The sequence below is a fragment of the Microcaecilia unicolor genome, chromosome 2, assembly GCF_901765095.1.
Source record: "Microcaecilia unicolor chromosome 2, aMicUni1.1, whole genome shotgun sequence".
Taxonomy (NCBI): domain Eukaryota; kingdom Metazoa; phylum Chordata; class Amphibia; order Gymnophiona; family Siphonopidae; genus Microcaecilia; species Microcaecilia unicolor.
In genome coordinates this window covers 292,784,941-292,799,385 of record NC_044032.1, presented here as the reverse complement: position 1 = coordinate 292,799,385, position 14,445 = coordinate 292,784,941, and the positions used below count along the sequence as shown (strand labels likewise).

At 48.4% G+C, this 14,445-nt stretch overlaps 1 protein-coding gene across 1 annotated transcript in view; it reads right to left on the bottom strand.

The window, feature by feature from the left end:
* TSR2 (TSR2 ribosome maturation factor) overlaps window positions 1–14,445 on the bottom strand; it is a 41,971-nt gene that overhangs the window by 18,962 nt on the left and 8,564 nt on the right. Inside the window, exon 2 of the mRNA XM_030194276.1 lies at window positions 7,463–7,553. Within this exon, the coding sequence (XP_030050136.1) occupies window positions 7,463–7,553 (91 nt within the window). The remainder of the gene's footprint in view (window positions 1–7,462; window positions 7,554–14,445) is intronic.

Below are 14,445 nucleotides of genomic sequence, written 5' to 3'. Positions count from 1 at the left end.
ACAGGTATGTAGCATTCGCTTTCTCCGAGGACAAGCAGGCTGCTTGTTCTCACTGATGGGGTATCCCTAGCCCCCAGGCTCACTCAAAACAACAAACATGGTCAATTAGGCCTCGCAACGGCGAGGACATAACTGAGATTGACCTAACAACTTATCCAACTAACTGAGAGTGTAGCCTGGAACAGAATAAACATGGGCCTAGGGGGGTGGAGTTGGATTCTAAACCCCGAACAGATTCTGAAGCACTGACTGCCCGAACCGACTGTCGCGTCGGGTATCCTGCTGCAGGCAGTAATGAGATGTGACTGTGTGGACAGATGACCACGTCGCAGCCTTGCAAATCTCTTCAATAGTGGCTGACTTCAAGTGGGCCACTGACGCTGCCATGGCTCTAACACTATAAGCCGTGACATGACCCTCAAGAGCCAGCCCAGCCTGGGCGTAAGTGAAGGAAATGCAATCTGCTAGCCAATTTGAAATGGTGCGTTTCCCCATAGCCACTCCCCTCCTGTTGGGATCAAAAGAAACAAACAATTGGGCGGACTGTCTGTTGGGCTGTGTCCACTCCAGATAGAAGGCCAATGCTCTTTTGCAGTCCAATGTGTGCAGCTGACGTTCAGCAGGGCAGGAATGCGGATGGGGAAAGAATGTTGGCAAGACAATTGACTGGTTCAGATGGAACTCCGACACTACCTTCAGCAAGAACTTAGGGTGAGTGCGGAGGACTACTCTATTATGATGAAATCTGGTGTAAGGGGCCTGGGCTACCAGGGCCTGAAGATCACTGACTCTACGAGCTGAAGTAATTGCCACCAAGAAAATGACCTTCCAGGTCAAGTACTTCAGATGGCAGGAGTTCAGTGGCTCAAAAGGAGGTTTCATCAGCTGGGTGAGAACGACATTGAGATCCCATGACACTGTAGGGGGGTTTGACGGGGGGCTTTGACAAAAGCAAACCTCTCATGAAGCGAACAACTAAAGGCTGTCCTGAGATCGGTTTACCTTCCACACGGTAATGGTATGCACTGATTGCGCTAAGGTGGACCCTTACAGAGTTGGTCTTGAGACCAGACTCAGACAAGTGCAGAAGGTATTCAAGCAGGGTCTGTGTAGGACAGGAGCGAGGATCTAAGGCCTTGCTACCACACCAGACGGCAAACCTCCCCCATAAAAAGAAGTAACTCCTCTTAGTGGAATCTTTCCTGGAAGCAAGCAAGATACGGGAGACACCCTCCGACAGACCCAAAGAGGCAAAGTCTACGCTCTCAACATCCAGGCCGTGAGAGCCAGAGACCGGAGGTTGGGATGCAGAAGCGCCCCTTCGTCCTGTGTGATGAGGGTCGGAAAACACTCCAATCTCCACGGTTCTTCGGAGGACAACTCCAGAAGGAGAGGGAACCAGATCTGACGCGGCCAAAAAGAAGCAATCAGAATCATGGTGCCTCGGTCTTGCTTGAGTTTCAACAAAGTCTTCCCCACCAGAGGTATGGGAGGATAAGCATACAGCAGGCCATTCCCCCAATCCAGGAGGAAGGCATCCGATGCCAGTCTGCCGTGGGCCTGAAGTCTGGAACAGAACTGAGGGACCTTGTGGTTGGCTCGAGATGCAAAGAGATCTACCAAGGGGGTGCCCCACACCTGGAAGATCCGGCGCACTACTCTGGAATTGAGCGACCACTCGTGAGGTTGCATAATCCTGCTCAACCTGTCGTCCAGACTGTTGTTTACGCCTGCCAGTTATGTGGCTTGGAGCAACATGCCGTAACGGCGAGCCCACAGCCACATGCTGACGGCTTCCTGACACGGGGGCGAGATCCGGTGCCCCCCTGCTTGATGTAATACATGGCAACCTGGTTGTCTGTCTGAATTTGGATAATTTGGTGCCTTCAGAGCGTTCCAGACCGCTCGTAACTCCAGGAGATTGATCTGCAGATCGCGTTCCTGGAGGGACCAGCTTCCCTGGGTGTGAAGCCCATCGACATGAGCTCCCCACCCCAGGAGAGACGCATCCATAGTCAGCACTTTTTGTGGCTGAGGAATTTGGAAAGGGCGTCCCAGAGTCAAATTGGCCCAAATCGTCCACAAATACAGGGATTTGAGAAAACTCGTGGACAGGTGGATCACGTCCTCTAGATCCCCAACAGCCTGAAACCACTGGCAAGCTAGGGTCCATTGAGCAGATCGCATGTGAAGATGAGCCATGGGAGTCACATGAACTATGGAGGCCATGTGGCCCAACAATCTCAACATCTGCCGAGCTGTGATCTGCTGGGACGCTCGTACCCGGGAGACGAGGGACAGCAGATTGTTGGCCCTTGTCTCCGGAAGATAGGCACGAGCTGTCCGAGAATCCAGCAGAGCTCCTATGAATTCGAGTCTCTGTACTGGGAGAAGATGTGACTTTGGATAATTTATCACAAACCCCAGTAGCTCCAGGAGTCGAATAGTCATCTGCATGGACTGTAGAGCTCCTGCCTCGGATGTGTTCTTCACCAGCCAATCGTCGAGATAAGGGAACACGTGCACTCCCAGCCTGTGAAGCGCTGCTGCTACTACAGCCAGGCACTTCGTGAACACCCTGGGCGCAGAGGCGAGCCCAAAGGGTTGCACACAGTACTGGAAGTGACGTGTGCCCAGCTGAAATCGCAGATACTGCCTGTGAGCTGGCAATATCGGGATGTGCTTGTAGGCGTCCTTCAAGTCCAGAGAGCATAGCCAATCGTTTTCCTGAATCATGGGAAGAAGGGTGCCCAGGGAAAGCATCCTGAACTTTTCCTTGACCAGATATTTGTTCAGGGCCCTTAGATCTAGGATGGGACGCATCCCCCGTTTTCTTTTCCACAAGGAAGTACCTGGAATAGAATCCCAGCTCTTCTTGCCCGGATGGCACGGGCTCGACCGCATTGGCGCTGAGAAGGGCGGAGAGTTCCTCTGCAAGTACCTGCTTGTGCTGGAAGCTGTAAGACTGAGCTCCCGGTGGGCAATTTGGAGGCTTCGAGGCCAAATTGAGGGTGTATCCTTGCCGGACTATTTGAAGAACCCAACGGTCGGAGGTTATAAGAGGCCACCTTTGGTGAAAAACTTTCAACCTCCCCCGACCGGTAGATCGTCCGGCACAGATACGTTGATGTCGGCTATGCTCTGCTGGAGCCAGTCAAAAGCTCGTCCCCTGCTTTTGCTGGGGAGCCATAGGGCCTTGCTGAGGCGCACGCTGCTGACGAGAGCGAGCACGCTGGGGCTTAGCCTGGGCCGCAGGCTGGCAAGAGGGAGGATTGTACCTATGCTTACCAGAAGAGTAGGGAACAGCCCTCCTTCCCCCATAAAAACGTCTACCTGAGGAGGTAGATGCTGAAGGCTGCCGGCGGGAGAATTTGTCGAAAGCGTTATCCCGCTGGTGGAGCTGTTCTACCATCTGTTCGACTTTTTCTCCAAAAATGTTGTCCGCTCGGCAAGGGGAGTCCGCAATCCGCTGCTGGATCCTATTCTCCAGGTCAGAGGCACGCAGCCATGAGAGTCTGCGCATCACCACACCTTGAGCAGCGGCCCTGGATGCAACATCAAAGGTATCATATACCCCTCTGGCCAGGAATTTTCTGCACGCCTTCAGCTGCCTGACCACCTCCTGAAAAGGCTTGGCTTGCTCAGGAGGGAGCTTGTCCACCAAGCCTGCCAACTGTCGCACATTGTTCCGCATATGGATACTCGTGTAGAGCTGGTAGGACTGAATCTTGGCCACGAGCATAGAGGAATGATAGGCCTTCCTCCCAAAGGAGTCTAAGGTTCTGGAGTCTTTGCCCGGGGGCGCCGAAGCATGCTCTCTAGAACTCTTAGCCTTCTTTAGGGCCAGATCCACCACACCAGAGTCGTGAGGCAACTGAGTGCGCATTAGCTCTGGGTCCCCATGGATCCGATACTGGGATTCGATCTTCTTGGGAATGTGGGGATTAGTTAATGGCTTGGTCCAGTTCGCCAGCAATGTCTTTTTTAGGACATGATGCATGGGTACTGTGGACGCTTCCTTAGGTGGAGAAGGATAGTCCAAGAGCTCAAACATTTCAGCCCTGGGCTCGTCCTCCACAACCACCGGGAAGGGGATGGCCGTAGACATCTCCCGAACAAAGGCCGCAAAAGACAGACTCTCGGGAGGAGAAAGCTGCCTTTCAGGGGAGGGAGTGGGGTCAGAAGGAAGGCCATCAGACTCCTCATCAGAGAAATATCTGATGTCCTCCTCCTCCTCCCACGAGGCCTCACCATCGGTATCAGACACAAGTTCACGAACCTGCGTCTGAAGCCGTGCCCGACTCGACTCCGTGGAAACACGGCCATGGTAGGAGCGTCGAGAGGTGGACTCCCTCGCCAGCATCGGCGAAGCTCCCTCCGCCGACGTCGTCGGGGAGTCTGCCTGGGAGGCGGCTGTAGCCGGTACCGCAAGCGGTACCGATACCGGAGACCTCACCTCGGGCAAGGGGCCAGCCATCGCCTCACTCGACGGTACCGGTGGCGCAAGCACCCCCGGTACCGGAGAAGGGCACAACAGCTCTCCCAGAATCTCTGGAAGAACGGCCCGGAGACTCTCGTGCAGAGCGGCTGTGGAAAAAGACTGAGAAGCCGATGCAGGCGTCGAGGTCAGAGTCTGTTCCGGGCGTGGAGGCAGTTCCTGGCTGTCCAAGGGGGAGCGCATCGACACCTCCTGAACAGAGGGTGAGCGGTCCTCCCAGTGCCGATGCCTACTGGGTGCCGACTGCCTCGGCAACCCAGAGCTCTCGGTACCGAGACGGGAAGGAGACCGGTGACGATGCTTCTTTGACTTCAAGCGAAGCATGTCACCGGAGCTTCCCGGTACAGATGAGGAGGACGTAGAATCCAACCGTCGCTTCCTCGGGGCCGAGGCCGAAGAAGGTCGATCTCGGGGGGGGGGGGGGGGGCTGTACCACAGGAGCCCTCAGGGCAGGGGGAGACCCACCCGAAGGCTCACCGCCACCAGCAGGGGAATGGACTGCCCTCACCTGCACTCCAGACGAAGCACCACCGTCCGACGACATCAGCAATAGCGGAGGTCTCGGTACCGACGATGCAGGAGGTAGAGGCCTCAATGCAGTCGATGCTGATGCCGAAGACTTCTATGCTGTCGACGTCGATGCACTCGATGCCCTTGCTGTTGTCGTCAAAGAGCCCGAGAACAACGCGTTCCACTGGGCCAATCTCGCTACCTGAGTCCTCTTTTTCAAAAGAGCACAAAGACTGCAGGCCTGCGGGCGGTGCCCAGCCCCCAGACACTGAAGACACGAAGCGTGCCTATCAGTGAGCGAGATTACCCGGGCGCACTGGGTGCACTTCTTGAAGCCGCTGGAAGACTTCGATGACATGGGCGGAAAAATCACGCCGGCGAAATCAAAATTCGCGATGACGACGAAAGGCACCAAAAAGAAGGGAGAAAAAATCCGTACCGAGGCCAAATAGGCCGGTCCCGAAAGCGAAAGGAAACTTACGCGGGGAAAAAGCTGGAAATACAGGAAAGGGGTAAAGACTGGATTGGTCTCTTTTTTTTTTTTTTTTTAAGCGAAAATCGCGAAGACGCGCGAGGTCAACTTGAGGGGCACGAAACAGCGGCAAAACACAACAGTCCCGAGCGCGGACAAAAGAAGACTGACGAACATGAGCCGGTTCGGGTGGGAAGACGGCTGCGCATGCGCGGTGCGCATGGGCGCGCGAGGGCTAGCAAAGGCCTTTGCTAGTGAAGTTTCCGATTTGAGGGGGCTGCCGTGGACGTCACCCATCAGTGAGAACAAGCAGCCTGCTTGTCCTCGGAGAAATGTAGTTTGGCTGTTGTTCCAGTTATTTGGAGGCCTATAAAACAAAATGCAGGTTAAGTGGTCACATAATATAGAGTTACGAAGTTTAACTGAAGCCATTTCTATATGAGGAGAGATGGATTCTGAGATAGGTTCTGCAAGAAAGTTAGAACTATGAATAAAGTTAGAACTATGAATAAGTGCAATGCCTCCACCTCTTTTATTTTTCCTAGGCCAGTGAGAAATATTATAACCTGGGAGGCATAAGTCGAGTATAATAGGATCATTTGCATCACGGATCCAGGTTTCTGTGATGAAAAGTAGGTCGAGTTTGTCAGATGTAATCCAGTCTGTGATAATTTCAGATTTATTAACTACTGACCTAGCGTTGATGTATCCTACTCGTACAGGCAGATGCGGTTCAGTAGCAGAAGATGAGGGGAAGATTTCAATAAGTTGTCTCTTATTTGGTGATTTGGGTTTAGATGAGAAAGTTCCAGATTTTGAGGATGATTGTCTAGTTGTTGTTGGATTTCTATGGTTATTGCTGGTCCGTAGGGATGGTATTGTATTAAGGGTTCTTATGTGATAATGAAGAACTGGTATAAAGTTAAATTCTGAAGGGGGAATATTGAGTGTTGCATGTATGATAGCAAGAGAATATAATATGATGATTATTTTTATAAAGATCATTTTGGTCAAATTGAAGGGCAGATCAGTGTTAACAGTGTAGATAATACAGTTCTCAGAAGTGAAGGACAGAGTTAATTCAGTATTCAGGAATTCAGTAATAGAAGTGAAGTCAAAACAATTATTAGCAATATAATCAAGATAATTGTCGGCAATGTAGGTTAATCAATTAAACAGCAGTGAGATCTAACACATATCAGTAGTATGGGCAAATCATTAATTAACCATGTGGGGCAATATAAATATCAATTGGGCAGGAAAAAAAGCAGCTGTCACCAGTACCGGACCAAACCGATCAATTGACAATGATGTAAGCCAGATCTGTTGTCAGCAGTGTGGGCCAGATAAGTTGTCAGCAGTGCAGGACCAATAGATGTCATCAGTGTAGGACAGATCTAATGAAGAACTAATAGATGATAGTACTAAAGGGTACATCAGTATACAAAACTAATCAGATGACAACAATGAATGGTAAATCGGTTATGAAGGACAGCCAGTTATCAGTAATACAGGGCAAAACAGGGTAAATCAAATATTAGTATTGCAGGGCAAAACAATTGTCAGCTGTGCTGTGCAGGGCGAATCGGCTACCATCAATGCAGACAAACATGGTGGGGAGTCAGGAGTCCGTTAGTCTCGTTTGTTCACAGCTCAGTTGTAGGCAATTCAATCGCCTCGGATCTCTCCGTAGTCGGATGTCATCAGTGCAGATAAACTCAGCTTGGAAACTGATAAGCCCCATCTTATAGGATTTTTGCTGCAGACTCTGCACCATATTGGTAGCCTTTGAGGCATATTTTCAAAGCACTTTGGGAGGCTAAGTGCCATAGATTTCTATGGAACTTTGGGAGGCTAAGTGCTTTGAAAATAAGCCTCTTTGTCTCAAAAGTCTACAGCCTGTTTATATTGTTTTGTCATCTCCCTATAACACATCTAATCAGTTGCAGTTTACTGAAAGGGACCACTTTTTCACCTCTTACCATTTGTTTGAAAATACTGCTCCACCACTCCTACCATCCATTCAGCCTTCTCCTGACTGTGAGGGCCCCCAAAGCCATTCTCCACTGCAATCTGCAGAGAGGGAAGAGAACAGCCATATCACCCCAGTGAAAGTTATTTTCCCTCCAGCATGGCACACAGAAAAGACATATTGCCAAACTAACCACAGCAGTTGCCAAAGTAAACTACAACAGCAAAAATAGGGTACAGGTAAAATGATGATCCTGTGGACCCCGCAGATCTCTAGCATACGGCCTTAAATACTAATAGCTCTTTATGTTGTGACGGCCGTGGTTGCCGTTTGGGAGCTGAGAGTCCTTGCGCTAACTTCCTCTCTCATTCTCTGACAGGTCAAACCCTCACAGCAATAGAATATTGCATCATAGATGGCAGGACCTGGCACAGAATGATTGGGCAGGCTGGTGTGAGTGCACCCGCCAGCCAAACAGCCGTGTAGTCTTGTTATGTTTCAACATTTTTACTGATGACAAACCAAATTAGAAACATTCAACATTTGGCAAAAACAGTAATTCTAGCATCAAGATATCCATAATCGTAATAATTATGGAAGTCCTTCATCAAACATTTTAACAATTTTCTCCCCACCCCCTACCCCACCTTCTGCTTTTCCCCAATATGTTTGATTTCCAACGACTGTACTAATGAGAGCATCCCTGCAACATATTTAATAGCCTGGATATATAAGACTCCAGCGTAGTCATAGCTTCTATATGTTAAGAGAGGAGTAAACCATTTGCGGTGTCATCCATCTTTTAGCTTTTAAACCCCACCGCACCCCCTCTTTTTACATTTCCAATATTTTTATTCTTTAATAGCATTGTAACAAGTCACACTAAACTAAGAACATAACCAGACATCATGTAAACAGCCTCCAAACATACTTCACATCATCTTCAATGCAGCTATTATCCCCCCCCCCCCCCCCCACAGTTAATCCTAAGTTGTTGTTCCATAATACTCCCCACCCTGCATGCTGGTCCCTCTAATTATTGCTTTCTATTCCAGTCCACACCCCCCCCCCCCGAGAATTGATTCACCTGTATTACTGGAGTGGAGGAGTGGCCTAGTGGTTAGGGTGGTGGACTTTGGTCCTGGGGAACTGAGGAACTTGAGTTCAATTCCCACTTCAGGCACAGGCAGCTCCTTGTGACTCTGGGAAACTCACTTAACCCTCCATTGCCCCAGGTACAAATAAGCAGCATTGGGCCTGCCATGAGTGGGAAAGTGCGGGGTACAAATGTAACAAAAATAAAATAAAAAATAAAAATTCAAAACTTGGCTACGGGCTCTGGGAGATATAACATGAAGATATCGTTGCCAGACTTTCAGAAATCTCTCTTGTCTTTTTGGTGAAAGCCTCGCCCCTCTTGATTCCCATAACATGAGCTGATGAAACTTATTCCTCCAACACCAAAAGGAGGGAGGCATGTCAGACACCCAGCAGTTGAGAATGCACTTTTTCCCCAGAACACATGCCTTATTTGCTAACATTTGTTCTCCCCTGGTACCCAACCCCCACTGTCCCTCAACATTAAACATCATTCTTTCAAATGTAATGGTTACTGTGCTTCCCAGCATCCCTCTAAGGAAAGTCTCCAATCTTTGCCAGAAGAGTCTAATAGCCCTGCATTTCCAGATGCAATGCATAAATGTTGCTCCTTCCTGTTTGCATTTTTGACATCTATCCTTCATCTACTACACCGGCATAGAATGCCCTCCTTTGTGAAAAATATGCTCTGTGTCCGTGTAGTCTTGTTAAAAACATAAATAAATTAATAAAATAAGCAAGCACTGCAGAGCTGCCAAAATTGGCGCCACCCCTGCCTGCCAGTTCATTACTTACTCCCTTTAACAAACTGGGGGGGGGGGAGGGGGGATGGGAGAAGGAATGAAAGAGATGCCGGAAATAAAGTGGGGGGAGGGAGATATTGGAAATCATAAGGTGGGAAAAGGGAAGGAGAAAGATCCTGTACATTATGGAGGGGATGAAGGAAGGGGGAAGTTAGGAAAGAGATAATGGAAATCATGAGGGGGGGAATGAAGGAGAGAGATCTTATAAATCATCGAGGGTGAGGTGAAGGACGGAGAAAGATGCATGCAATTATGAGGGGTGGAACAGAATATAGATGCTGGATTTCAGGGGAATGGAGAGGCGACAGAGAGAAATATTTGATATTAAGGGGGAGGTGGATGGAAGTGAAAAGCAGGATCACTCAGTAGAAGGCTGAGAGGTAGGAAACAAGACTGGGGGGGAGGGGGGACACACAGAAGGCAGAAACGGAACAATGAAATATAAAATGAAGGGATGAGGAAATGCTGGGATTGGGATTAGAGCAGGGTTTGAACTTGGAACTCCTAAGAAAAAGCAGTTCTGCTCACGCTGTCCACAAATGTTGACTTTCAAAGAAAAGCAAAAAAAAAAAGGGGGGGGTTGGGGGGCTCCATACATTCTTGCATGCACAGCAACTAAATCGGCCATCCATATATTACTGGTGGTAGCTCACTTTGGCCCAACATCCCTTTTTTACTTTTATTATTCATACCCACAAGGGCTGGGGAACTTATTGGATCCAGCACCAACTCCCAAGAGAAAGGCTGCTTCCACCCCGATCCTACACAAACTTCCCAAGAAAAGGGCTGCTTTCACCTGCATCCAGCACTCATTCTCACCAAATCCCCTATGATCCAACATTATTTCCTAAGAGGAAGGCTACATCTACATGGATCCAGTACTAGTTCCCTCTAGGAAGGCTGGAACTACATGCATCCAGCACTCAATGCCTCCAGGAAGGCTGGAACTGCACAGATACATCATTGGTTCCCACCATTGAGGCTGGATCCCCAAGGGATCCAGCACTTATTCCCACTACAAGGCCTGCATCTACAATCATCTTGTGCTTATTCCCACCAGAAGGGCCGGATCCCTATGGATCCAGCATTCTTTCCCACCAGGAATGTTTGATCCCTATGGATATAGCCAGTTCCCTCCTGGAAGGCTAGATCCCTACAAATCAAGCCCTTCTGGAAGGTATAAGTGCTGGATCTACATGGATCCAGCACTAGTTCCCTCCAGAAAGGCAGGATCCCCATGGATCTAGCACTTATTCCCCCCAGAAGGAATGGATCCCTACAATTCCAGCACTTATTCCCACTTAAAGTGCTGGATCTATATGGATCCTGCATTTTTTCCCACCAGGAAGGCTAGATCACCTCACGGATCCAGCACTTATTCCCATCAAAAGTAATGGATCCCGATGGATCCTTCACTTATTCGCACCAGAAGGGCGGGATTTATATGGATCCTGCACTTTTTCCCCACAAGGAAGGCTGGTTCTACATGGATCCAGCACTTATTCCCAGCAGAAGTGCTGGATTACCATGGATCTAGATTTCTTTCCCACAAGGAAGGCAGATCCCCATGGTTCTAGCACTAGTTCCCTCCTGGAAAGCTAGATTCCTACAGATCCGAAACATACTCACCAGAAGGCCTTGATCTACATCAGGGGTTCTCAGACTAGTCCTCGGGACACACCTAGCCAGTCAGGTTTTCAGGATACCCACAATGAATATGCATGAGGTAGATTTGCATACAGATCCAGTACTAGTTTCCTCCAGACAGGCTGGGTCTCCACAGATCCAATGTTATTTCCCTCCATGAAGAATGGATCCCCATGGATTTTTCCACATGGAAACAGAAGTAGTTTAAACCTGGAATGCTAAATCCCCCTGGATAATGCACTTATTACCACCATAAGGGCTGGATCTACATGGATCAAGCATTATATTCCATTGGGCCCTGATGCTCAGAAGCAAATGCAGGCGCTAAAGGCCATTAGCACCGGACTAACGCCCACATTTGCTAGTGCAGAATGCAGAGAAAGTTCAAGCACGGGGAACAACAAGCAAGCCAAAGAATACCACAAATAGCATGCTAATACCATTTAGATGAGGTGATTTCCTATTCCTTTTAATGCTCCTGCACCCTGAATAAGGGTGCCCTTACCACTGGGAACGTTATTCCAGCTCGGAGCTGGCGTTAGGTGTTCAAATAGGCCGAGAAGCGATTGCACCTTTCTTCCATCCTGATGGACGCTTACCTCATACTCATCCGGAAAGGCGGATTTCAGCAGTTCAAGCATAGTCAGTTTCAGAGAGCACCATGTCGTCCTGCAACATGCAGTATACTGAAGCCAGTTTACTGATATTCCAGCTACCGAGGTTCTTGTATTTTGTGGCTAGCAGATGTGAACTAAAGAAGTCAACCCTTTCCTGACAATCTCTAATACCTACAAATTATTCTATTGACTTCCGTTTTTTCCTTTATCCGTGTTTAACGGGGCAAAATAGCCGGCCTTTGAAAATTCTCCTTTATTCATGTTTAACGGGACAAAATAGCAAGTCTTTGAGAAAGGACAGATCAAATGACAGTTATGAGGCTGGTTCAGAGAACTTTGCTGTGACCCAGTACTAGAAAGTTAAAATCCCCCCCTTTATTTTTTTAAACAATAAAGAATAATTCTGAAGTAGCAACTTTATCTGCACTAGATGGGAAGCAAAGGCAGAGCTGGTGCCTCCTCCCCCAGCTATGCAAGGCTCCCTCTTGAGCACTAATCGGCAACCTGCACTTTTTCCTCCTCCTTCTCTCTGGTGTTCTGGGCATGCGCTGAAGAGCTGTGCTTAACACACAAGTCTTAAGCGCTTGTGCCAGGCACAAGACTCCTCCTAACTTCCTCACTTTCAAGACTCAAATCAATGCTGTCATTAAGGCTTCTTTCTTTGCGCTTCACAGAACTCGTTCTACCAGCCCACTTTTCTCTCTTCCTGCTGTTCGATCATTGTTACTTAGTTTAATCATCACCCATCTTAACTACTGTAACTCTCTTTAGGCAAGTCTTCCTCTTTCTTCTCTTGAACGATGACGTAAACGAACTTCAGTCAATTGGATGAGTTGGAGATGTTAACGCCTTTTGATCAAGTTACATCATTGCTCCGGTCAAAACACTGGTTGCCTCTCTCTGCCTGCAATCAATATAAACTGGGCATTTTGGTCTATACATCTTGTCTTTCATTAGCACCTGATTACCTAACATGCTTTTTCATACCTTATGTGCCTTCCAGACAGCTTAGTTCCTCTGCATCCGGTTCACTTTGGTTACCTCCTCCCTCTGTTGTTCGTCTCGATGCTATTAGTTATGCTGGACCCCAGCTCTGGAATGCACTCCCTCATATATGAAGTTCAAAGCAGCTTTGAAAAGGGAAAATTAGGTTCTTACCATGATAATTTTCTTTCCTTCAGTCATAGCAGATGAAGCCATTACGTCTTGCAAGGTTCCGCGTTAGGAGTTACGGATCAAGAAAGGGATCTGGGTGTCGTCGTCGATGATACGCTGAAACCTTCTGCTCAGTGTGCTGCTGCGGCTAGGAAAGCGAATAGAATGTTGGGTGTTATTAGGAAGGGTATGGAGTCCAGGTGTGCGGATGTTATAATGCCGTTGTATCGCTCCATGGTGCGACCGCACCTGGAGTATTGTGTTCAGTACTGGTCTCCGTATCTCAAAAAAGATATAGTAGAATTGGAAAAGGTACAGCGAAGGGCGACGAAAATGATAGTGGGGATGGGACGACTTTCCTATGAAGAGAGGCTGAGAAGGCTAGGGCTTTTCAGCTTGGAGAAGAGACGGCTGAGGGGAGATATGATAGAAGTGTATAAAATAATGAGTGGAATGGATCGGGTGGATGTGAAGCGACTGTTCACGCTATCCAAAAATACTAGGACTAGAGGGCATGAGTTGAAGCTACAGTGTGGTAAATTTAAAACGAATCGGAGAAAATTTTTCTTCACCCAACGTGTAATTAGACTCTGGAATTCATTGCCGGAGAACGTGGTACGGGCGGTTAGCTTGACGGAGTTTAAAAAGGGGTTAGATAGATTCCTAAAGGACAAGTCCATAGACCGCTATTAAATGGACTGGAAAAATTCCTCATTTTTAGGTATAACTTGTCTGGAATGTTTTTACGTTTGGGGAGCGTGCCAGGTGCCCTTGACCTGGATTGGCCACTGTCGGTGACAGGATGCTGGGCTAGATGGACCTTTGGTCTTTCCCAGTATGGCACTACTTATGTACTTATGTACTTATGTATGGGTTGTGTCCATCAACCAGCAGGGGAAGATAGAGAGCACTCAATTTTTCACAGTGCCTCATGGCCAGCTAGCTCCACTGCCTCTTCAGTATTTGAAGCTTCCAAAGCAGTATGGCAAACCGCAATGGGAATAACATGAATGTTCCTCACAGCGAACGATGGCCCCTTAACAAGGGCATAAACTCAAAAAAGGAGGGAATGAACTCATCCTCCTGGAGGGAATAAACTTGTCCTCCACTTTGTATAAACGGAGGGAATACTTGCATCCTCCTGGAGGGAATAAACTCATCCTCCCAAAGCATGAACTGGAGGGAATGAACTCATCCTCCTATAACTGTAACAAGAATCCTGAAGACTGTTTTCCGACTCCCCAAGGAAGGATTATAACTTCAGGAAACAAGAACAGCACCTAAAATCAGAATCACTGCAATACAGACAATCATACAGGGAGGGCTCATGGCTTCATCTGCTATGACTAAAGGAAAGAAAATTATCATGGTAAGAACCTAATTTTCCCTTCCTTGTCATCAAGCAGATGAAGCCATTACGTATGGGATGTAACAAAGCAATCCCTAAATAGGGTGGGAACAAGCCACACCACGCGCTAGCACCTGTGCTCCAAAACGAGCATCCCTCCTGGCAGCCACATCCAGCCTGTAATGTCGGGCGAAAGAGAGCTTAGAAGCCCATGTTGCAGCACTTCAAATCTCATGAAGAGATAGTGCTCCAGTTTCCGCACAGGAAGAGGAAATTGCTCTTGTGGAATGTGCCTTAAAGGCTTCAGGTGGAACCCGGCCAGACA